The 25006-nt window shown below is 39.0% G+C and overlaps 1 protein-coding gene across 4 annotated transcripts in view; it reads right to left on the bottom strand.

Moving 5' to 3' along the window:
* Positions 1–22627, bottom strand: part of ATP10D (ATPase phospholipid transporting 10D (putative)) — a 43005-nt gene extending 20378 nt beyond the window's left edge. For 2 of the 4 annotated variants that reach the window (XM_032186669.1, XM_032186666.1), the window contains exons 1-9: positions 22567–22627; positions 12392–12696; positions 11459–11653; positions 7945–8149; positions 4908–4993; positions 3689–3795; positions 2819–2950; positions 1738–1865; positions 1339–1591 (exon numbers count right to left, since the gene is read on the bottom strand). In XM_032186669.1, coding sequence (XP_032042560.1) covers positions 1339–1591; positions 1738–1865; positions 2819–2950; positions 3689–3795; positions 4908–4993; positions 7945–8149; positions 11459–11653; positions 12392–12660 — 1375 coding nt within the window. In that variant the 5' untranslated portion in view covers positions 12661–12696; positions 22567–22627. The remainder of the gene's footprint in view (positions 1–1338; positions 1592–1737; positions 1866–2818; positions 2951–3688; positions 3796–4907; positions 4994–7944; positions 8150–11458; positions 11654–12391; positions 12697–22566) is intronic. The other 2 variants (XM_032186667.1, XM_032186668.1) reach the window with 2 other exon arrangements.
* Between the last annotated feature and the right edge of the window lie 2379 nt (positions 22628–25006).

The following is a 25006-nucleotide window of genomic DNA, read 5'->3' on the forward strand; positions in this document are numbered from 1 at the left end:
CTTTTTGTTCTTTTAGGAAATGCTCTGAAAATATACTTTTTTTATTTAAGTTATTCATTCACCAAGTTTGAAACTTAAGGACTTTTCTTCTCACTTTGCTCTTGTCATCCCTCCCAGTATAATTATGCAAAGCCAAAGAAGCATCAGGACAATCACACCACATAATTTTCAAAATACACGAGGAAATTATTAAAATGGTTTGTAATCATCTGTTCCTGTGACAATGAACAAAAGAAGGACTGAAGTGATTCACTGTGGTGGCCAGCAGGGTGTGCCTTTTGCTTGCAGAAAGTAAGCAGTTCCATCTGGCAGCAAAACCACAGGGGGAAGGTTAATACACAGTTGTGATTCATGTGCCCACCTGTCAGCACTTCATCTTTGATCTCATAAAGGATCCTTGCATTACCCACCCGTGAAAGAGCACGTCTGCAGTCACTAATACTTACATACAGTAATGGTAATAAAATCTGTGTTTTTGTCTAGTTAATAAAACATGTAATTGAATAAAATACTTTATGTAACTCTGGATAGCTTTCTCCTGTGTCTGGAGCTGAATATTCTCCTGGCTCCCAGAAAGCTTCAAAAGTAGGCTTCCATGAAACATGTATTGAGGGATATTAAGATATTAGACAATGAGGCAGCAACTATCCATTAATGCTGCTTTTTGACTTTTGGGATAAAACAGGTTTGTAAAAATCTAAGTAAGAATACAACATTCATTATTTGTGATGGAAGTACTTACTTTTGTAGCCTTAACATGCCCATGCACACACATCTGCTTAACTTGTACTTTAATATTATTGTTAAAGCTTCGTCTTCAGCGTGTATTTACTTGGGTTACTGTACCCTCAAAGTAAACAGCATGTTAAACCAGAGCTTTAAAATATAATACATAAAGCTGGTATACTGCTATAGCACTGAACAGGATGTTTGAACCCTAAAAAATTGGTCAAGCATAGGCATTCTTGTTTAAAAGAAAGAGGAAAGTCTAGATGGGCATTTTTCCAGTGGTCTGTTTCCGAATATTGCAAGAAGAGAACCAAAATGCCATCGGAATGATTTTCTCTAGATCAAGTAAGGAGAATTTGTTTTTATGGTATCAAATATGCTCAAATGTAGCTATCTGCAAAGCAGCACCTTATATATGCCTTCATGCCTCTTAGAACACTGTATATGAAATGATCCAAACCATGGGGAAAGATGCAAGTAGGACCTGTCTAAATTCACACCTTCCGTGAGTACATACTGCCACACAGATTTCACCTGACCTTGTCAAAACTTTTAGCTTCTCTGAGAACAGAAAAAGGACATGTAATGAGCATGGGTTTAGTATCTTACCATTTTCTTCATGGCAATACTCCTGTCCTGCAATGCTGCATCGCCGAAAAACCATCTTATTTTCAGTGAGTGTTCCAGTCTTATCAGAGAAGATATACTGAATTTGGCCAAGGTCTTCAGCAATATTCAGTGATCGACACTGAATCGTAGAGTCTGTTTTCTCATGGTAAAAATCAATGTCATTCTGTATTAAATAAATTTGTCCCAACTTGACAATCTCAATTGAAACATAGAGAGAAATTGGGATCAAGACCTACCAAAACAAAACAAGGGGATTAAATGAAAGCAACTTCTTTGGCTCGTTACAAACATGAAGTAATTCTATGGAAGCCAGAGAGTTACTTCAAGGATATATGTGAGATCAGGATATGGCCCATGCTCAAAGCCAACAAAAGTTACCTGTAATAAAATGATCATTGTCCAGAACATGTTGAACCCTGCTAATGCTGGAGGAATCAATTTCCCATCTGGATCAGGGATGTTAAAAAAAGGTATTTCTGAGTACCTACTTAACCAAATTCCATGGCCTTGAAAACAAGAACAAGATAATGTGAATCACTTATGTAGACTGTACCACAGTTCAGGGTCATGGTGTTAGCTGTTATACTCTGCAGTTCTTTCTAAGCTTCTAAACTACTATTTTCTCTTTTCCTTTTTTTTCTCAACAGGAACCCCATTAAAATGGATTAAGTGCACACATGAATAAAGGCTTTACTTCCTTGGTGTCAATAGTACATCTATACAGTATGTCCCAGAACTCAGAAAATACTAACTATAGTTCACAAACTTTTTTTTTTTAATACCCTAACAATTAAATGTCTCATCTTAGCTTGTTCAGGTTTCAGTTAACCTCTGAAAAGCATGTCATCAAGCCACTCTGTCCAGTTTATAGCCTTGGGAGATAAAAACTGACCCAGAAGAGATCACAAGCTTAGTTTCTTATCATAAACTCAAAACTCAGCTATAAAAGCAACTTCATCTAACACGTTTTGAGATGCCAGACATGTTTATTAAGTGTAGCCTGATTTTTTTTTTTAAACACCTTTTCGATTTATCATAAAATTTAGTCTGTTCAAATGTCAGCACTCAAGCTCACTGTTTAATGAATACATAAAATACGAACCCTTATAACTACTCAAACTCAGCCTCTCCCTGCAATACTGTACATGCATCTCATTTTACCTGAGCAATCCTAACACAAAGTATGAGTTTTACAGAACAATTAATGAGCAAAAAAAGAAAACAAATTGGAGAAATGGGTTCCAGACCTAGCACAAGGAACATATCACTTGACCATACTCCAGATTAAACATGACAACATGAACTAAAACTTGGCAGAACCCCCAGATGATGCAGAATTAGATATAAGTGAAGGCAATTTCTGAAATGGGCTATTAAAATGAAACAGCCCCAAAATAAAACACTTTTTTTGTGTAGGCTGAGAGGAGAAGACAGCAGGATGCCGCAGATTCTCACTTACCTACTGCACCAGTTAAACACATTAAAATTAGAAGCAGAACACACCAAAGAATATCAGAATTCACTTTTCTTTCCAATTTACTGCGCTTGTAGTGAGGTCCACTGTTATTCAGCATGGCTTTGGTTTCATGACCTGTAACCACAACAAACGTTGAAATTCTCTGTTAGCAGGTATTAGAACCAAAATTCCTTTAAATTTCTAAAGCTCTGGGAAACTGGACATTTCTGTTAACTAATATGTGAAAAGAGGTTATAAATATGACTCAACGAACTGCTCCTACAGTAATTCTGTCCTACAATACTTCCACCCTAATGAAAACTGAACAAGCTAAACCAAAATTTCTCAGCTATGTTATCCTTTATATTGTCAATAATATTCCTTCCTAGAGAAACAAACCTATTCTTGAAAATTTCTATACTATTTCTAATATTTTCCACGAAACTCTGCACCTGCATCACTATTATCTAGCCGAGTAAATCACATTGTCTAGTCATAAAACATCTTCCCTTTGATATGGAGTATTAAAGAACAGCATTAACTTCAATTTTGGACCAGTAAAAATCCCAAGAAAGGTAAGTATCTGCATGCCCATTTCAAAACCTGGATTTGCCATTGCAGTTAACAGTTGAGGACAAGGACATGAAACAGAGCTTGCCTCCCATGAATAATCAGACATATCAACCTTTGCATTTTTAAAATAGAAACAAACTTAATTCAGACATGCATTCTTAAATGCTTCTAGCTACAGTTGCCTTCTGCTGGATTCATGCTTTCAATCTGCTACCTTGCCTTTGTGCGATGCTATTTCTTAAGGCACATAATTCCATCTTGTTTGCACTGCAATATGTGAAAGCCAGGGTGGTCACTCACCTGCATATACCACAATGCCTACAACAGCTTCTGTGTTTCTTACTGTGCATCCTCGGAGCAGTAAGTTCTCCTTGCTGAGGCCCACTCTATCCTTGTTTGAATGTTCACTGGAAAAAAAAAGAAAAAAAGCACATTCAGTCCTACTCCATCTGTAGGACTCCAGCAATTACCAGTCAGGTTTTGAAAAAGCATTAGGGAACAGATCACCTGGAGAAGTGACCAGTCACTGACTACCTTTCTGACACTTCTCATTGGACTTTTCAAAAGAAGTGGGTAACATGAATCCAGATCACCTTTGAAAATCTAAGTATGTAAGCACTGTATTAAAATTTCCATGTTTTTACAAGCCTGACATTTGCCAGATAGCATATGGGAAGTAGGCAACACTGCTGAAATGACCTTGGGACAAACACTAAGTGTGAAAGCAAATAACTTCTATTTGAATTACCAACGTGAGAAAAAAAATCAAACAAAATTTGAAATCCCATTTTAAAAGTGCTGTGAGCATTTTAACCCCTGTGGCAGATTTCCAATGCAGGTATGCCCACTTTTTGTCAAGGTTTTTCCTCACAGACTAAGATTTTTATATAGCTCTTTTTCTTTTCATATTTCTAACATTTAATTGCCCATGGCGAAAAATGTAGACATTATACCTCTCAAAAACTGAAAGTAAGCCATTCCATGGAATATAATTGTTTTCTTACTGCCTACACAAAAAAATCACAGACCTATGAGAAGAGAAGAGACATATGGCAATACTGCTCAAAAGGAATTTGATCAAATCACTGGGGATTACACAAAACACATCACAGTAGGAGAGGAAGCCAGTTCTTCTCATTTCCAATCCTGAGCAAAGAAGCTTGGCCAGTCAGGCCACAGTCTAGACTGAATACTATACAGATATGACATGTCATTAAAAGCAGACTTAGGACAGACATTTCAAATATGGAATACAGAACTGCAAAACAGCCTGAACTAAGATGTTGACAATATTTAATATGAAATAGAAAGCACTAGTGCTTTTTTCCAGTTTACAATCAGCTGTTCAGAGCCCTACTGGAGCAGTGCCTGCCAGGCTGCACTCAGAAATGTAGTGGTGCAAACAGACTTCTATGCATATTGTCATTATTTTTTGAAGTAAACATTACAAGTTTTCTGAAAATTAGTGAGAGCACCAAAGCAAATTACATTTGTTTAAAGAGCCACCAAGCCTACTTACACAAAGCCTCGGAAGCGACTGAGGTCATCGTTTGGACTTTCACATTCTATTCTACTGGAAAATTTTTCTGGATCAATTTCAGAGACCTGAAGTTATTTGAGAAAAAAAGAAAAAAAAAAAAAGAGAGAACTCAGACCACATATGATGGAACTTAAAATTCACAGGTTCAGATATCACCATTTAACAGTTTAGTTTCTGTATTTTAAGTAGCTGATTATGTGAATGATCTGCAACCCAGGTATATCAGACTTAAGCAGCATAGAAAGACTTTCTAGCAAATGTCAAACCCTGGCAAGTATCAGCTGAGATGCTGATATCTTAGGAACACCACAGAGAAGGAAATGGGTGGAAGAGTGAGGAAGCAGCAAAAAAATGCACTAAGAACATCTGAAAAGCAGAGATTTCCACATTTTTTTTCCATGATGAAGAAAAAGTCACTGTCTTCTAAGAATTGCTTCCAAAGAGCTGCTGCTTCTGATAACATGACTAGGACGCTACCTGTACTAACACAAAAAAGCAGGTAGAACTTCTTAATGATGATTAAACCTTACCAGAACTGAAGAAAGGGCTGTTATGGAAGACTAGAAGCTTATGCTGTGAATGAAAAGCAGGTGAACTCTTTAGTGAAGAGAAAGGCCAAGTGACACACATTTTCTTATTAATAATGAAACCTGACAAGAAATGAATGAAAAACCAAAAGACCAGGTCTTCAAAATTACCTGCAATTGCACTTGTAATTAATGGACTATGAGTACAGTCAGGACACATGGAAATCTAGCCTCTAGTGTAACAAAGTTGTTTCCAAGCTGAGTACCTCCCACTGACTCTTTGGGAATTCATTGCTTCTGCTCTTTAGAAAAAAAGAATGACCAATTTTAAGGTGCCAAACTCCAAGGAAAAGTCTGTAATTCACAGGTTTAATTGAAAACATCGTCTACATAGTTACAGGTCTCTGAGATGACTCCACCTCCACAGCTGGGTGATTTCACGTTGGGACAATAACAACTGTGAGGAAGAGACCCAGCCTCCTAAGTTGAATTTGAAACTCAGAAGTCATATTGTCGTTAGCACATACTTTGTTGTTTTGATTCAAAAATTCTGCTATATTTTGCTGTATTGATTTCCTGCACTGTCAGGAAAATCAGTATGAATGTAGCCTTAGACAGATACCTAGAGACTCTGTAAATTTTATTATTATCTATGAAAGATCACTCTGTCTTCACTGATCTTTCTTATGTTTATCTGTACAGGAAATACAAAATGTCTGTAGTATGTTACAACAGGTGTTTTTTTGTTTTTTTTTTTTGGGGGGGAGGTCAAACAATTCTTAATACCAGTGAAGCTGCTGGTAGCAGCTTCTTGCAATATACCATGAAACAGCAACCCTAGAACCTCAGGGCGTAACTTATAGATGGCACTGGATTTATGCCTACACTCTGCCAGTATAAAACAGAGGTGAATAAAACTACACCCAAAAGGAGACATATTGGTATGGGCACTCAAATCTTCCCAGACTGTAAGAAAAGTATGGTCTATATTTTTTTCATTATAATCTTTTCATCAACTAGTGCAAGTAGAAAATGTTGTGCCTTATTTCATGAGACACTTTCTTATGCTTCCTGGCACAAAAGAGAAGCCTTTTTATGGCAGAAGAAATGTTACTTGGATTTTGCATAAAGGTCCCTAAAGCAGCATCAAAAAGAAAGGGGACAATAAAGACAAGAACTGAGTAAGGTAGCTTTAAATGAATGTCCCTGCAATAGACTGTCTCACCGGAAAAAGGAGAAAGGCAACTTCCCAACGCTAGGTTTGCTGCTTTGGCTGTGAAGTACTCCTGACAAACTGTATGGCTTTACAATACAGCATAGGAATGTGGTGTATAACTAAGGTAAAAAAGGAGAACTGGCAAATTCTTTTATAAACTTGGCTTTCTTAGGCTGCCTAGAAAAAAAGGACAGCACTTTCCTCTCCATTAGCTATAAGGATGCTGCTAGGACTGGGTTCAGTCATTGAACATGTAAGAAGGAACTGAACAGTGAAGTCCTGTGACCTCTCTTACAACATAAGAGGAAACACTCACTGCTCACAGTGATTTAACAGATTAGCTTCCTCACCCCAGTGAATCTGCGCATGGTTCACCTAACCATACAAGGTGTGGAGGAAAATGGAGATTAATCCCTTCTTAAAGCATTAAGAAGAAACATTTGAGTGCACTGAATACAACAGAGCAATGTGTTTGTTCACTAAATAACTCATTATCCTTAGGGAACAGGTCCTCAGTTGTTTTGTGTATTTCTCTAGGAAAGCCAAGATGCTTGGAGACACTGTTCTGTGCCTTGTTACCTACCAGCTGTTACCTATGAAGCCCCTTGGGTTATCTTCGTGATTTCTTTCCTATTGTCAATGAAGCATTTCCAGAAAAATAAATAAATAAATAATGCTATTCTAAATTGCCAAAACTTAAAAAAAAGGCAAAAAAGCACATATCCACTAATTTCTCATCACTACATGGTCTGTAGAAACTCTAAGAGTTGGTGATGCTCAGTCTTGAAAGGGAGAGATGAGCTAGTCAATACTGTTCACAGTAGGCTTGTAGCAGAAAAATTAGAAAAGTTCCAAAGGTTTTATAAATCCTAGAAAGACTAGGACTGAAGCTAAAAATACATTTGGAAATACAGTAAAAAAGAATATACCCATCCCTCTCTGTAGGTCTTTATGTGGCACAGAACTCCCTTCCAAAAAGTTCTAATTTCACATCCATTAAATGACATACACCATAAATAACTACTTGACATTTACCAGAATAGTTATTTTTACTGTCTTGCATCACTTGAAATTGGGCCCTCTTTCTCTGGAATAAGTGAGCAGAAAAGTATTTGCTCCAAATAACTCAACCAACAAATTAAAACTATGTTACCTGCTTATTTTGTTTTCAGATGGGGATTGATGAGCACTATACAATCTAGAGGGCTGTTTTGTTTAGTTGGCTGTCTGTCATGTCAACTTGCTTAAGCCACTAGAAATGCACAATTATCACCTGCTCTGAATATCCTCTCACCACCTGCCTCTGCTTTAGATTGGTTTCTCCATCAAGGCTTGCAGTTTCAATGTAACAGATCCCATCCAGGTCACTAGAATATAACAGCACCATGTCAGCAGGAATGATTTCATTACGTGAAAGACGGATGAAGTCCCCAACGTTGACATTTTTCCAGCATTCATCTATGTATTTCTTCTCTTTCCTGAAATGCATATCAAATTTTAATTAATTGTTTTCATAAACTCTAACTGAAAGCTCAGAGAAAATGACTCTCATTGTTAAATTACGCTTTCAAGTCATTAAAAACTCTGATGAGATGGTCTATCATGTCAAGGTGAATATAATTACAAAGACTCAGCTCTGAGGTCCCAGCCCTGTTTTGCTGGGAATTAATTCCAGTCCCCCTCCCAGAATTATTCTAGCTCTATTCAAAATTCAGCCCACTTGCTTCCTATATTTTAATTATTCCAATATTTATCAGTAAACAAAGGATATTCAGCAACCACTTCACCAATGCTCTGAACATAAATATTTTTATTTATAGGTTTTTATATATATTTATATATATATATAATATATTTTATATATTTTTTCTATTATTATTGAACACAAGGTACGAAGACCCTATCACACTCAGAGAAGTCAGAAAGACTTCAGGCCCCTCAGACTAACCCTAGAGCTATGTTTAAAGGGAGGAGCATGTTCTCCACAATTTATCAGTCAACCAGACTGGAGAATAGTCCAGGCTGCGCCAGGGCTGTCTTTCAGGTTGTGCTTCCTTTCCTGAATCTCATTCTGACCTACCTAGCTGAGAAGTACAGTCACACCAGGGAGCTGGGATGTGCACCTAGCTTCCATGGTACACACATAAGCTAACAAGCTGCGTAATACGGCAATTTCTTATGGACTGGCACTGACCTATCAGCTTTAACCGAAGTGCTAGCTATGTAAAATGCTTCTGACCCTTCTAATAACAGAGAAAGTATCAGTAAAATATTCCCTCTGTCAAGCTTTGCATCCATACCTTTCAGACCTGCACTATCTGACAGTATCCTTTCAAAATGCTTTTCTACAAAGCGATGACACAAAGTCCACATAATCAACCAGTATATTGATTACAATATCTCTAGTGAAGATAAGGTGGAGGTTGGCATATTGTTTTCCAAGTGCAAGCAAAGCAAAACCAGGAAGCAACAAAAGCCGATTTAAAATTAAACCAATATAAGCCAAATATCTGCTTCTCCTCAAGATGTTCATTTCTTATTTTCTACACATATTAAAAACTGGCACAATAGAAAGCATGTAAAACTTAATTAAAGCTACAGCAATGACTATCAGAAGATGGATGAATTTAAAAACACTCAATTAACTTTTCATACAAATACACTGCCTTGAAGACAAGGAAAAAAAAGAAGGAAAGATTTCTAAAGTAAATTAACAAAAACCAACCAAACAAATAAACAAAACCCCAATAATCTAAGAATAAAAGTAAAGAGGAAAAAGGAAGGGAGACTTGTAGAATGGGATGTGATTCATAGTTACTGAAGCTATAACTTAAGTTTTGATCAAACTGAGCCTGGTTTTATGTTCCCTCTGTAATTACTTGCTTATATCTGCAAAAGTGCTGACACAGTAAATCAGTTCAGGAGATTGAGGGAACTGAAAACTAATAACCTTTTCTGCTTAGAAACACCCCTCTGGTATTGAAAACTATATCAACACATTTTTTTGTGTAGGCCAATTTTCCCGGCAAAGAAGGCAAAGTGAGTCCAAAGAGTGGCATGGAATGCCGAGTGGCATGGAATTCCCTGGTCACTCCGCAACAGCACTCTTTTACCTCTCCCTCCAAATGTGACGGAAAGGATTTGAGAACTCATAAAGGCAACAAGGTTAATATTTGTGTTTGCAGAACATGAAGTTGTTTCTTCAGTGGCTCAATGTCCACGTGGAGATCAGTGTGAAGACTTCTGGGGTCTGTATCAGGACAAGGACTGTTTAATATTTTCATTAGTGACATGGACATGGGACTGAGTGCACCCTCAGCAAGTTTGCAGATGATGCCAACATGAGTGGTGTGGTTGATACTTCAGATGCCATCCAGGGGAACGTGCACAGGCTTGTGAAGTGGGCCCATGCATGGTCTTTATGGTCTCTTCCAACCCAAACCATTCTAGGATACATTGCTTTCTGATGCTTTCTGTGGTTACGAGCTTGCTCTTAAAATACATAGCAAATGCCAGAAAGCTAAAGATTCCATCTTCTCAGTAATACGACAATATATTTAATAGTTATGTATTAATAGACTGCAATCCTGCTCCATAGGCCTATTAAGGTCATGTCTACAGCAAAAAAAAAAGTCTAGGGCTTGGAAAAAACAGCTAACAGATTAAGACTTTTTAAAAGTTTATTTTCCATTTGTGCTTTGACTTCACTAGGAAAAGGTGCGTCTTTTACAAATTCATTAATATCAGAGCACAAACATAGAGGCGCTGTAGTGCCAAAATTAATTTCAAGCTCCTTCTCATTAAAGTATCTAATTGCAAATCTGTTTTCTTCTGCAGTGCTGTTGGTTGCGACAGCTACTACAGCAGATAACAAGTGAGTTTCCAAATGCACTTGTTCCCCACCATGAACACAGAGCAAGAAGAGTCCAGTACACTTCCTTTATCTTTGTAGTTTACAGGCTTTGTGTGAGTCTTGCAATATCCTTTTATGACAGGTGTAGAAAAAACACGAGGGATGTAGGCCCCACTGACATGCACTACAATCAATTTTTTGCCAGTGCTAGTTTATAACATGACCTGTCTACTTTCCTGACACCTCCTTTTTTTTTTTATTTATTTATTTCATTTTTTTTTTATTTTATTGTCCACACATTATAAATGCCTGACAGCAAACCTCTCACCATGAGCACACTCCACTCCTAAGCTGCACCTACAGTCTGTACTATTAAAGTCCTGCACTGTGGAAGAGCTGCTAACATTTGTACCAAACTATGTGATACGCACAAATCGAAAATGATCTTATTCTTTTAAAGGAAATGTTATTGCATTTGAATAAAATATTATAATGCTGATAGCATTAGTGAGCTTCAACAATATATTGGCAAATTAGCAACTCTTGCATTTCTATGACCCCTACAGCAATTTTTAAGATATTAAAAATAGTAATCAAACTGCCTTGGTTAAAACAGTACAAAATCATGCATGAACACTCTGGCCGCATCCAGAGTACTTATTCCAGCAAATTTTATACTAATTTAATACCTATTTACCCAAGCAGCTGATCAAGACCCAACTAGACAACTCCCTGAGCAACTTCACCTAATTAGACATGCTTTGAGCAGGGGGTATGATTATATAGATGACCTCCAGAGACCCCTTTCATCCCAAGTTACTCTATGATTCTCTGAGCATCCAGAAAGTAAACCAGAAGAGCTATCATTTTTTTTTCTTACATTTACTCATTATCAGTTTAGTAACAATAAACCAGAAAGGCTGTTGTCTCTTACCTGCTATACACTCTGGTTAGTAAGTTGTTTATCTGTTTATCCATTTTGTATTTTGAGTAGTCTTCCAGACCATCCTTCACTGCAATAATTGTCAGAACCACTATTAGAGGTAGCATTGTAATTTCTTTTTGGAAAGCTTCCACCAGAGGAACCCAGTTTAGAACAACTAGAAATAGGAAATACAAGTTGGCAACTCTGAAACAAAGAGCAAACACGAGAGTTGGCTGTGTTAGCAGTCAGTAATCCTTATTCCCCCACTCCATGCTGTATTGAGACTTAACTTAGCAGTAATTTATCATTTCTTTATGCCAAGTATTATTTAAGAACTAAGTATCCACAACTATTTTTTCACTCTCCAGTCAACAGATTATTTGGCTGGACAGCTGCTTAATACATGTGTTAAAAAGGTGCAGAAAGCAATATTATTCCTGTATTTCCATCCCTGCCCTCCAAACATGTGTCTTCTAGTGAGGCTTTTGTGAGCATGTATACAACACATTTTTAAAAGTAAGCTGTCCTGCAACCTCCCTGCATAACTTTACAAATTTGCTGTCCTCCAAGGAGAAGAAAAAAAAACACAATGTCAACAGAGAAAGGCATGAGAGGGAAGAAGATAAAATATATTTGCAGGAAACAAGCTGAAAATCCTACTTCAGATTACTGGGTGGCAATGCTCCAACAGTAAAGAATATTTCAACAATCCAAAGAGTAGAATGAGTGTAAATGGTAAAAGCAATGCAGAAAAGAATTAGCCCAAGACTGATGATACTCAAGAATCCTCGGTCAAATAACACAGATCTTTTCAGAAGTGATAGGCAGGTTGGGAAAGATAATAAATTTTAGAATACTCATCTCTATATTAATACACACATTTACATAAAAGGATTCATTTTCTGCAGAATTTCCACAATCAAAATAAAAGCAGTTCTTTACCTGTGAAATTGTTCAAATAAATTCCGTGGTATAAAATTCAGTAAAGTATATTTAGTAGTCCGTATTTTGTTGTTCATGTACAGTTTTGATACCTTTTCATACTCTTCCTTAAAATGTCCCAAACAGGGTATCACTATCCTGTGTTTGCTGGCAGTTTTTGATGATTGATAGCGCTTGCTACTTGAGTTGCTGCTGCTGCTAACTTCTCTGCCTTCTGTAGATATAAGTCGCTGCCAACGGTACCTGGCCCAGCGGATGGGATCTGCCATTGTTCCTGGAATGCTTTATAATCCAAGGAGTGTCCTCTATTTAGAAACAAGTTAAAATAGAGCAGGTTAAGTAATAATTCTATAAAGGCTTTTTTAACTAATAGTTTAAACCTAGGAAAAGGGCCTTTTGACACATTTTGATTTGGAAAAGAGTTAAGAGGTTATGCAACGTCAGGTTCCTCTGCTTCAAAGGCTGCATTTATCCAAATTTCATCCTCCCTTTCAGGATCCTAGAGTTTGATTTTCCATTTACAACACATAATATTTCTGTCATTGTTTTATAAAAGAAAACAAATCTGACTCCAATAATTTTCTGCCTCTGATCTACAGACCTATTTTTTCCAGTAGACCACTATTATTTTGTGATATTACAATACCAGAGGAACATAGCAATACAGTTTAGATTTACAGTGATTTCTGAACTTGTGTGGGGTAAAGCACATACTAAACTGGCACCTGAAGCTTAAGAAATCCAAGTTAGAATGTTATGCAGGACTATATAATGATTATTACAAAATAAGTGATACTTTGTAATGTTGCCTACAAAATTAGATCTGGATAAAGTACCTCATTTACTGCAAGAGAACATGATCTTATCACAGAATCACAGAACCATCTAGGTTGGAAGAGACCTCTGAGATCACCAAGTCCAACCTCTGACCTAACACTAAGAAGTCCTCCACTAAACCATTATCACTAAGCTCTATATCTAAACGTCTTTTAAAGACCTCCAGGGATGGTGACTCCACCACTTCCCTGAACTTCTGTTCCTGAAGTCTTTCTGTGCAACTGACAAGTATTTCAAGCCCAACCATACCTGGCAGGTAACAAACTAACAGAAATATGTTGCAGGCTTATGGATGACAGAGAAGGTGTAAAACTTCCTGATTACCGTACATGAAAAAATGTAAATAACCTAAATTTGCTTGCCATGTAACACATTCTTACCCGCTGATATATCAAACCACCACCATTGCACAAAGACCAAATAGTACAAGGTAATGCTAGCTACCAAAATTATCTTTGACTATTTCTAAGACTAATGATCCCAGCATCTCAGCCAGTTTTATTCTTGGTAACTGAGGAAATTTTTATGCCATTGCAGAAAGATTTAAAATTTTTTAGCCTTTAGCTGAAATAAATTAAAAAAAAAATCAGTGACAGAAGTATTGATTCACAACTCAGATTCCCTTTGCTTGATGCCAGAAGAGGGACTCCTTCCTTTCTTTGCTTCAGAAGAAAGGAAGCACTCAACATTGAATGGTGGACAAGGAGCAAGTATTTCATTGCAAAAAATGTGAAAGTAACAACGTAATACTCCCTGGTTTTAGCCAACCCCTAGGCAAACCAAATCAGAGGACAATGTGCTAACTCTTTGTGGAAGTCACAGCAAAATGCACTGGCTGTGCATTACAGAGCTGCATACAGTTTTGAAATCCAGTGCCAGGAGCAGGAACACAGGGCTTGCATCGCTCGGCAGAAACAGCGCCCTGGCTGATACAAAAGATGAGGACCGCTGTTGACACTCGGCTGCCTGAAAAAAGACTTCTGTTTTCACAACAGTTACTGTTAGCCTGACTTGGAACTCCCTTCTATTACTCTGAATACAAAGACCGGTTTTATTTATTTATTATTTATTTATTTATTTATTTTATTAGCACATGTTAAGCAGCAAAGTATCTAGGACAGGCTAAGATTTAACTCATTTAACTTTAGCCATGTAACAGACAAGAAAGACTCTCCGCAGTTAGTTTGGGAGGACAGCAAATCTCCAGAGGGTGGAGGCATCTCCATCTAGCTAAGGGATGCTTGAGCATATGTGGTACCTCCTGGCATGTGCCTCTCTCTCATTTATTGCAGAATCTGCATGATTAGTTTGGACATGTAATATTTAGATGGGTAGGGTTGTACAAAACAAATCCTGCTCTAAAGTCACACTCCAAAAGATTCTCCAAACTTCCAAAAAAGCCTTTTTCACTCCTTTGCTACCCTTTGACTAGAAAGCTTTCTCCTAATGGGTTTTCCTCTCATCAAATTAAGATGGTTGGTATATTTTTGTCCTTTCATAATTAGATGTGGACAGTTATCAACTGTCACCATCGCGATGTCTTGGAAGACTCTTACTACATATACGAAACTCATGGTTCCCTTTAGAAACCTCAATCTGCATATGAAGGAAGAGAAACCACGAGAGAAAAACAAACCTTTGTACAGCCTCTCCTCTCGGCATCCCCCAGCAGCTCCCACATGAATTACTGCTTCCTGAGGCCCTTCTGCTGTGTTTCCTTCCAGGGAATGGAAGGGAAAAAGAGACTTTCCTTTTTCCTCAGTGCTAAATCCTGTGGTCCCTGTAACCAATGAGGGACCTTTTTAAAGACACGTCTGATTTAATTAACAACGTGCTGGATTATCAGGGACAGTGTCAACATGATTTCTTCTTTGTTCTGTTAAGTTTACCAATCTCTCCCAAGCATCCATCTTTAGCATGAATCATGCAAGGTGTGTTAATTAAACATACTTCTGCCTGAAATGATAATTCTTTGCCCAAAAGCAGTAACATGCCAAATCTCTACACACTGTTATAATGTAAAATATCCCGATGGAAAACCTAAGGAAACAACAACGCAGCATTTTTCAGGATGCCATATGAGCCTGGTGTTTGAAAGTAGGTTATGTTTGCAGTGAAAAATCATGTTTATGTTTGCTCTAACGAAAACAAGCATCTCATACTGGTGACTTCAGTGACTAGAAGCAAGAAATAGAGACACTTTCTCCAAGTAAATTCCCAGGACTAATAGAAAGGCAAAGTCTTTACATGGCAGATCATTTTTACTTGGTGCGAATTGCATAGGCAAAAAGCACCTTGAAAAGCTGAGGAATTAAGTTATCAGTCATGCTCAAGTAAAGGTGGGAAGAGAGTTGGGAGTTAGGAAAAACAAGAGAGGAAACCTGTCAAGTTTCAGAACCTCTTAAACACAGGCAGCTAACTCTTTGTGGTTTTCATAATTTATTACCTTTTGTAGCATGCAATACTTGGTGACGTTTGGTTTAAAAATAAAAAAAAATAAAAAGAAAATAAAAAAGGGAGGGGACAAAAAAAAGAAGGACATTTTAACATGACAATGTTAGGTCAGAATTCTTCACTGCTGGATCTGGAGCCACAGGTTTAAGCTACACATGCAGTGTCTCTGAAGAGCAATCACCTCTCACTGCACACGCATCCCTGACTCCTGACACAGCTCCAAAACCTCTGCCCCACCCTTCCTCACCCTCCTCCAGAAAGGCAGAGCTTAAAGGAAACAAGAAACCTGAGGTTCAGCTGCATGCACTGCACATTCTTCATATTCCTGCCAGTATCTCCAGCATTTTACCGTAATATTTTAAAGAGAGCTTTCAAGGAGATTGTATGGACAATAAATCAAACAAAACCACCACCACAGAACACTGGAAACATTACAGGAGGCAATGAGAAATTTCTAATGGTCAAAAAGGTGAATCAGACCTTTCCCAAGCAACATCTTGGGAAAAACGCATCAGGATCTCGTACCCTGTCACAACGCCCTCTGATTCATCTGGGATTTAACTGAGCTACTGTTTGCAAATTATTTTTTAAAAAATCATTTGCATTTCCATTTTAAAATGTGATTTATTTAAAACTTCAGAAATCTCTTTTGCATTTTTTTCCTATTTTGAACATTCTTCTTTTTCCTCTTTAAATTGTGATCATAAAATAATGAGCACCTTTGATTTGATTAGCTATAAGGTCAAAAAAAGTTTCATCAGCTTCATGTTAGATACTGAAAATGACAAAGCTGCTGAACATCAAATAAAAGCTGTTTTAAACAATTTTACTACAAAACCCCCTCTCTTAAACTATTATTTGACCCTCATGTCCTGTTATTTTTCATAGCACCTTCTTCAGTTCTCTAGCCTGACTCAAATTTAAGGCAGCAAAACAAAATTTGATGTTTATTTAAACATATGCCAAAGACCCACAAAAGTTACTTTTAGATTGATGTGAGACAGAACTTAACTCTGAAACAGTATTTAATTATTTAAACCAATAAAAGGTTTATTTTTAAGGAGTCTAGAACATTTTTTGTGTGTTCAAAAACAAGAAGCGCAAATGATCTATCTAATTCTTAGTTTGAGGACAGTGCTAGATAGATTTTGTTCTCAATTTCACGCTGTATACTCAGGAGAACATTAATAGTGTAGTGTTAATCCAGGTATATCTCACATGCAGATAGGCAAGCTCATTAATGTCACATGATAATGATGAAATGTGGAAGGGAACTGTCTGACACGTCTGACACTGGATGAAAAGTCTGGACATGTTCTTTGCTTCTCTTCCCTCATGTACTTTGACTCTTTCCTCTTATTATAAAGCACTTTTGAGATATCCTAATGGAAAACTGGAAGGACTAATAATGGTTAACATGCAAGAGCTGGTTGGCTCTGTAAAAGCAGTGCCACTTTCACCACAAAACAGATAAACACTATATACTATTCATGCTTGACCATCCCATATCACAATAAAAAAGCCTTTAATAATTCTCTGCTAGTGGCAGCACTGTGAAAATCCCTACTTTAAGTGGTCCATACCTGGAAAGCAGGACCTTTCACCATGAAGCTCAGTATAAGCATTCTGTTGCATGTACATCCCGTGAAATTGCTTTCTTTTCCCATCACTTGCCTTTCTTTGTCTCTCGTAAACTCTTTCAGCTTCCACTTCTGGAAAGTATCACATTTGTAACTGGTTGCAAACCTTCGCTCCTAGTTTTCCTGCAGGGAGATGGAACTGAGACTAAAAATCCCTCAGTTCCACTTATGTTACAGCGTAGCTTTTGGCAATCCCTGACCTTTCCTATAGCAGATTCTTTTCTGGAGACTATTAGTCAAACATGCATGGATAATTTAGTCAATAGACAGAGTGCTCTGGTACTGCACCTTACTATTATGCTGTGGTTGTTTGCTTCCATGTCACGTAAAGTAACCTACCATTTACCCCAGCTTCTCTTGACCACTTCCTCCCTTCTGACAACATCCGTCTTTTGCTATGCTTTCCAAATAGTTAGCCATTCTTCTTTCTGAAAATTCTTTGTTAAATACTTCCAGCAAATGACATATTTCATGAGAATATTCCTCAGACCTTTTCATGAGAATATTCCTCAGGCACATGCATGCATATTGTGCTTGTTGCCATCCTATTCCTGTTCAGGCACAGCCTTTGGCCATAGTGTGCAGGAGGCCTTGTGTGTCCCCTGGGCCCGCTCCCATTCAATCAATCCTTGGCAAACAGAAATGCAATCAATAAAATTGCATTATCTGACCTGAAAAACTTGTACAGAACCAAAAAATAAAGAGATTCAGACAATGCATCTCTGTAGCAACACTTTTCTTAGCCCCTACCTGAATACTTCAGGTTGTTCTGTAGGTCTGAAGTTCTGGGTGATGAGGGGAGATTAAAGAAGCAGGGAAGAAAAATAAATTTAACTCAGACAGAGCTTACACTACACAAAGCTATGGAAGAGTGGACAACCCCTGATCCATGCAAAGTCCCATTTAAACCTCTTAGCAAATGTTGCTGCACAGGTTTGCTAGCATTTGTTTCACTACATTATGGCCGGAGTACACTGGCAGAACTACACAGGCTGTTAAAAATCAGAACAGCATCTGAATCTTCAACAATTCAGAAGCTACTAGACCACAGAGAAATTTAAAGGATCCATGGCCTCAAGACTAATCTGAAATATATATATATATATATTTTTTTTTTTTTTTTCCTAAGGTTTGCTACCTTCTCTGTAACATGCAATTTTACAAGTTTGTAACACATCTTTGCATGCTAATAAACTGCAGAGACACTCTACAATGCTAAACAGATCTGGATAAGAGATCTGTACTGCCAATTTATGAGACAAAATGCCAAAAACCTGCAGGAATCAAAACTTCAGTTCCCATGAAGCGCCTAGACCTTTACATGAGGTAATTTAATAGCAAAGCATACATGCAGTAATGCTGATTAATGTGCTGCAGTGTGGGAGCAGTACATGTAGCAAGAATCTCTTCCACATTGGGTAAAGTTACTTAGGATGCCAATTAGATTCTGTACCTACAGGCATAAATAAATCACACACTACCCAATTTTAGGTTTAAAACTCAAATGAAATTATATACTTCTGTTATAGGCAATCAGTTTTGAAATAAAACTGAATCACCACCAGAGAGCTGTGGTTTGTGCAAACCTTTTCCACCCTCCTCTCTATTCATCAGCAAAGTTCTGCTTTATGCCCTGTTCTCACCTGTCATATAGGCATCTCAGAACTGCAAAGCAAAACTTTCAAAGTTAAGTCTTACTCTTTTGTGACTCTTTTCTCACAAGCTATCTTAAACTTGTGGTCACGCAGCATTTAATCACAGCAGCAGTTTTGATACGTGTGAAATTCCCCTTACTTTCACAGTAAAACTAAGGCCTGAGCCACGTTACAAAAGTTACACTGGTGTTCATATGATCCAGAAGGATGTGATTTTTATATTCAGTGTAGGCTCCCTAAATTACAGTAACTGGTACTGAAGGAAATAGATCCATATGGGCAGTACCACTGTTTTTTAACCACGTCAATTTCTTTAAAGAGACAAAACTGTTGCACAGAGAAAACCAGTTACTTATCCAAATTGATACTGGAAGTGCCTGTTACAGCACAAACCTTTACTTGAGTTCCCAAAATTGCAGGTTAAATCTCCAGCTAGTGACTTGTCCTATTCTTCTGGTTTTCTAACACATCTGCGTTAGCAGCTTCTTAAGAGTTCCAATCTCTCACAAGGCATCCAGAGTTTAATCCGCTATGGATCTTTGAAGGATCCGGGGAAGGAGGTACAACAATTTTGTACATACAGGTACAAAAAGAGGGCATCTCAAATCTGAAAAATCCTCCACAGCTCACTTTCAGTGAACACTAGATTTGACTTTTACCTTAAAGATCTTCTGTTTTTGAATAGACTTCTCAGACAATACCAGAAGACAGAAATGTGGATGCTACAGGTGTGAGCATAACCTGAGCTACTTTATCTAGATATTAACAGTAGGAAAGCCACAAAAGCACAGAATTCCATGAAGGCCTTCAAGCACTGCACAGACTTGCACAGCTCATGTCAAGGCCTGTACCAGTACAGCTTCACTGGTTTTTAGCCAGCCAGAACAAACCTACTTTAAGCATACTGCAGTCATACCTACCAAAAGTATATCTTAAGTATGAACAATTTACATACAGCCTTCTGATTTTTAAGAAGCTGAAACAGCTGCAATGGATGTGATGCACCTGCATATTCTACAGCTGACAGATCCCTTCAGATAGGCAGCTCTGAGGGTCAGAATTGACCTAAGCAGATGTCTGGTTCCTTATTTCAGCTTCATGAAATCTTTTGCATCACTTCTACTTAATTTAGTATTGCTGATTTCATCATTGCCTTTCTTACTGGTCTCCACTTGCATATCTTTTATTATTATATATATATATATTTTTCTCTCCCAGTACTGTTTATTATATCTAGGTCTAAAATTAGGCTTGGATCTTGCAGACTTTTCTTAATATTACTTGACACTATTCAACTGCTAGCTGTCCAAGGCAGTAATTGTGTATCAAGCCTATACTTGGAACATACAGGTGCATTTTTTTTCATTAATGTAACAAAAGAAATGAAGCCAGTATTTATGTACATTTTAAACAGGATTTCAGAATATTTTGATAGTTTCTGGCTTTCCATGAATAAGACAGGGCTTTTAAAAGCCATTACAGATACTGCAATTAGGTGTGATATGGGTGGTCATCAGCCACAACACTGTTCAACAGAATTCAAGACAGTTGTGAACGTAATTTTCCAACACTCAAGTGAATTTTTGATAATGCTGACTCTTTTACAACATCAGGAATACAACCAGTTATTTGTCATAGAACACTGAAACCTGTCAACTGCTTGGGAATATTTTGACAGAAATAACCTGTGAATCCACCTGAACCACTACCGAGCTTCTGCAACCCTATAAAACGTGCCTCTTGCCAGGATGTTTCAGGCCTGAAAGGGAGAGGTATCATCCAGCAATTCAGGATGATACAACTGCAACTGTGCATCTTTAAAGATTTTAATATTAAAAGTTATGCCAAAAGACATAGTAGCCTGGAAAAGAATGCAGGAAGTTAAGAATGCTCAAATAATGGCACTAGTAACTTCAACATTTTTAAGAGACCAAGGCATAAGACACTGAAGATACAATGCTGTGTAGCTGAACTGATCTAAAAGCTGACACTGAAAGGAGTGGGTCTTGCCTCTCCTACCTCCTGCTCCTGGCTTTCTCATAATGCATCTTACTTACGGTACTTACTGAACCTGGTTCAATTCATTGATTCATAAGCCCTTTCACTAAGCCAAAGACAACAAAACTATTAGATGTATTTCCTGATCCAGCCTACAGCTGTGAAAGTACTCCTGTTGGCACAGGGAAGCAGGACAAGAATGTCAGATTAAGAGTGTCTTTGAGTACTTATGTAGGGCACCCAGTTCTGAGTTTGGTCTAGTTTTCATTAGAAAGGCATATCAGCTGTGGATATTGCCTTTGAAATCCAAATCATCCACAACAGTAGCAATTAACAAAAGAATGTGATCCTAGTCTGTGTGTGCTAGCTTTTGCTACTGTAAATAATATCTGTCCACAAATTGTAAAGAGTCAGCTTAATATGATATAAAACAGCTTTGCACCAGATTTGGGGATATGCAAAGGTATTGTGAGAATAAAATTCCACTCTGATCTTAGAGAAATCATTTAGTGTCTCTCTGCTGCAATCCATCACTTATGAAAATAGGGATAATGACACTTCTGGTATCTTATAGTGATGATGTGAGAATGCATGCTTTTAAATAAGAGATTTCTCAATCGTATGGTCATTGCTGAGATGTGAATGTGTAAGTACCATTTTAGTATGAAAATAATGGTAATCTGAATATTAAAAGTACATTTTTCTTCTTCAGTAGCTGTACTTGTGATAGAAAAACAATTTCCTTCCGGGAACTCTGATTTCTCTTTCACATCCTTGTGAACACTTTTTCATTACTAAGCCAAGTAATTATTTGTGTGGCCTAATCGGGTAGCTTACTGTGTGCACCCCTCTGTACTTTCCTGAAGCTTAGGGATTTCAGTGTAACTTACTCAGACCTTGCTATAAACCAGCAAACTATGTAAAAGCTTCCACCCTTTCCTTCAGTTGCTGCATGAACAATTAAAATGTCCCCCACACAAGCTATTGTTGTCAAGGTCTTAACTATGCTTTGGTTGCTTTGTTCTGTTTTTTTTTCCTAGTCTGTTTCCCGTGAAGTTCAGTCGATGGTGTTAACATGAACAGGGGTGGCCTTATGGCCCTGGAGACACACAGAAGAGCACACGAACAAGACACAAGAGCGCCCTTTCCCACTGCCCAGTGCAGCCGCCCTATCGCTCAGTGGCAGTCACTGGAGGGACGGTCGCTCCTGTCAGCTTTAGCGTGGGGCGTTTCGGCGTCCCCCAGACCTCCTGCTTTCCACCGGCACATCACCTTCACCGCGGAAGGGCAGGGTTACAAAAACCAGACCCATATCCGATTCCGAGGCGAGAACCGACAGGTCCTTATCTTCCCCTCCCCGCTAAAACTTCCGCAGGCACCGCGCCAGGGGCCGCGGCGGGGCTGGGAGGACGCTGCCCCCCGGCAGGACGCCGGGCACCTCGGCAAGGCTGCGGCTCTCCCTCGGCCACACGCAGCCCCGAGTGCACGCCTCGGCGCCTTTCTCCCCCGCCAGCTCCCGGCACCGGCGCCCTCCTCTTTCTCCTCCTCCTCCTCCTTCGCCACAGGCTCCCCGCCCCACCGGCAGCCTTACCCGCGTCCCCGCTCACATCCCAGCGTAATGGCCGCGACCCCCCTGCCGCCTGCCACTCTCCCTCCGGCTCCAGCTCCGCCGCCTCGCTCGGCTCCGCTCCGCCCCGCCGGTGCTGCCCGGCCCCCGGCCGCCTCCCCCGGCGAGCCCGCCTAGCGCCGCGCCCCTCCGCCGCCTGGTTCCGCCGGGAGCCCGGCTCCCCTCAGCGCCCTTCGCCCCTCGCCGCCTCCATCTTCTGAAAACGCAGTTGCGAATTGGAACCCACTTCGCTTGCTTTCCTCCTACCCTGCTCCGAGCAGGCCTTCTCTAAGTGGAAATAAATAAATAAATAAACAAATAAATAAGTAAGTAAGTAAGTAAGTAAGCAAGCAAGCAAGCAAGCAAGCTGCCCTCAGCAACTCGGCTTCAGTGCTGGCAACCCAAAGGTTGTTATCGTTTAAGGACTTATTCTTTATTTGACCTGAGGCCTCAGCCGGTGGAGGCCAGGGCAGGAGCCCTGCTGTGACAGGGCTCTGGCTGCCTTGGACAAGCTTGCCCTGGAAATTGACGTTGTTGGTCTTTTGCCAGCGCAGCCTGGCGCTGAAGGCAGCTCGGCCTGTCTAAACGAGGAGTTTTCTAGCCACTGGGCTAATCGAGGTTAGCAAACACTCTCCCTCGTTTTCTAAGAAGTAAGCCTCTGGCGATTGAGAAACTGCCCTAATTATCTTAAACAAATCGCTGGTATCAGGAACCTCAGTGAGTTTTCTCATCAATAACCTTTCTGAAGCCCAACCCAGCCCTTATGCACTTAAGGCCTGTGAGAGTACTCTTGAAGGCTGCTCTTCACAAAGAAACCACAAGAAATCACACTTAAGTCAGACGATTTCTATTCTAAGGTCATCCTCTGATGAAAAAGGAAGAAAGAAAGAAAAAAAAAAAAAAAGTTATTTGCAGACCCTTTTGGCCCTATTGAAATGAACTGGAGTTACAAGTACTTGCCCAGTATCAACAATGAAGTCCTAACAAGAAAGTGGAAAGGGCTGTGCTGAGCAGTGGCTGCTGGTTGTGCTCTCCTTTCTGTATCTGTGGTAGGGTTTTCCCGTGTTTGCCTGCATTTTAGCATGTCTTGTCTCCTTGAGCCCACACTAAAAACCCTCACGTTATATTTCAGTGAACAGCACCTGGCAGTCTGTTCTTTGAACTGCCTGTATGGCTATCAGGAATTTTAAAACATATTGGCATATGGAGTGGAATAAATATACATCTACATGAAGTTAAGTCCATAATTGCTGCTTTGAAATTATGCAGTTTTATTCTGGGTAGGAAAAAAAAGATGTTCTGTTTCTCTGGCAGGATACACCACCTTTGTTGGCTCGGGTGCTATAGGAAAGAGGATGCAACACAGGAAGGCAGAGTGAGCTGCTACAAGATGATAGTGGGCCTGCCAGAAAGCAAGTAATTTAATGTTATTTTATTGGTTAACATACTGATTTATTGTATCATTCCGGTTGCTTGAGAAAGAAGAGAACATCACAAAGCTTTTAACAAAATAGCTACCTCTCCTGTAATCACATTGGAGTTGTAAATAATTGATATGCAGAGTCCCACATTTCCCCATTCATATTGTCATGTCATTCCATTCTGTAAACTCACGACTACAAAAGGCATCTGTTTATTTCCCTTGTTGGCCTGGCAATAACAATTGCCCGAGCTAGGCCTGCATATCAGTGCACTGCAAAAATACCTGACCAAACCTTAAATGAGCTAGCTTGGCTGCCAGAAGAAACACAGCTACTTTAGTGCTGCAGTCTTTGCAGTTTAATTAGACTTGTAGAGGTAGGGTATATGAGCTGCTCCAAGAGGTAGGCCTGACTGTGTGGGTTTACTGGAGTTACAAGTACATGGTTTCACTTTTATCCTTTTGTGTTACTGTCCAGTAGTACAAATGGTATTGGACCCAAGCATGCAAAGTGACCGTCCAGCATCTCTAAGGTGTAATTAATCTGTCTTCTCCCAAATAGCCTATGGAAGAGTATATACAAAGAAGACAAACACCAGAGATAATATTTGATTCGGAAATCTCCCTGATAACTTTTGTATGTGTGGAGATAATGACACTGAATGCCTCCCACATGGATATATCTCTGTTTTTCCTGTGCAGGATGCAGGTGTGTTCCATATTAATTCCTGAACATGGGAAGGAAAAACTGTGGGCACAAGAGTGATATATTGATGACATTAGCAGAGCTGGAGAGCTCTTTGGTCTTCTGTGTTCTTCAAGCCCTCTATCAGTTTGTGGCTGCAGTAACTCTGGAAGCATCAGCATGAACAGCTCATCCAGCTGTGCTCATATTGGCACTGATAGGGACACATGAAAGAGAGGAATGTGTGTCATGGGAATTGTGCTAACTAAATGTGTTGGCAGATTGAAAACTTTCCCATGAACACCTGGAAGGAGGATGGA

Source organism: Aythya fuligula, chromosome 4, assembly GCF_009819795.1.
Source record: "Aythya fuligula isolate bAytFul2 chromosome 4, bAytFul2.pri, whole genome shotgun sequence".
Classification (NCBI taxonomy): Eukaryota; Metazoa; Chordata; class Aves; order Anseriformes; family Anatidae; genus Aythya; species Aythya fuligula.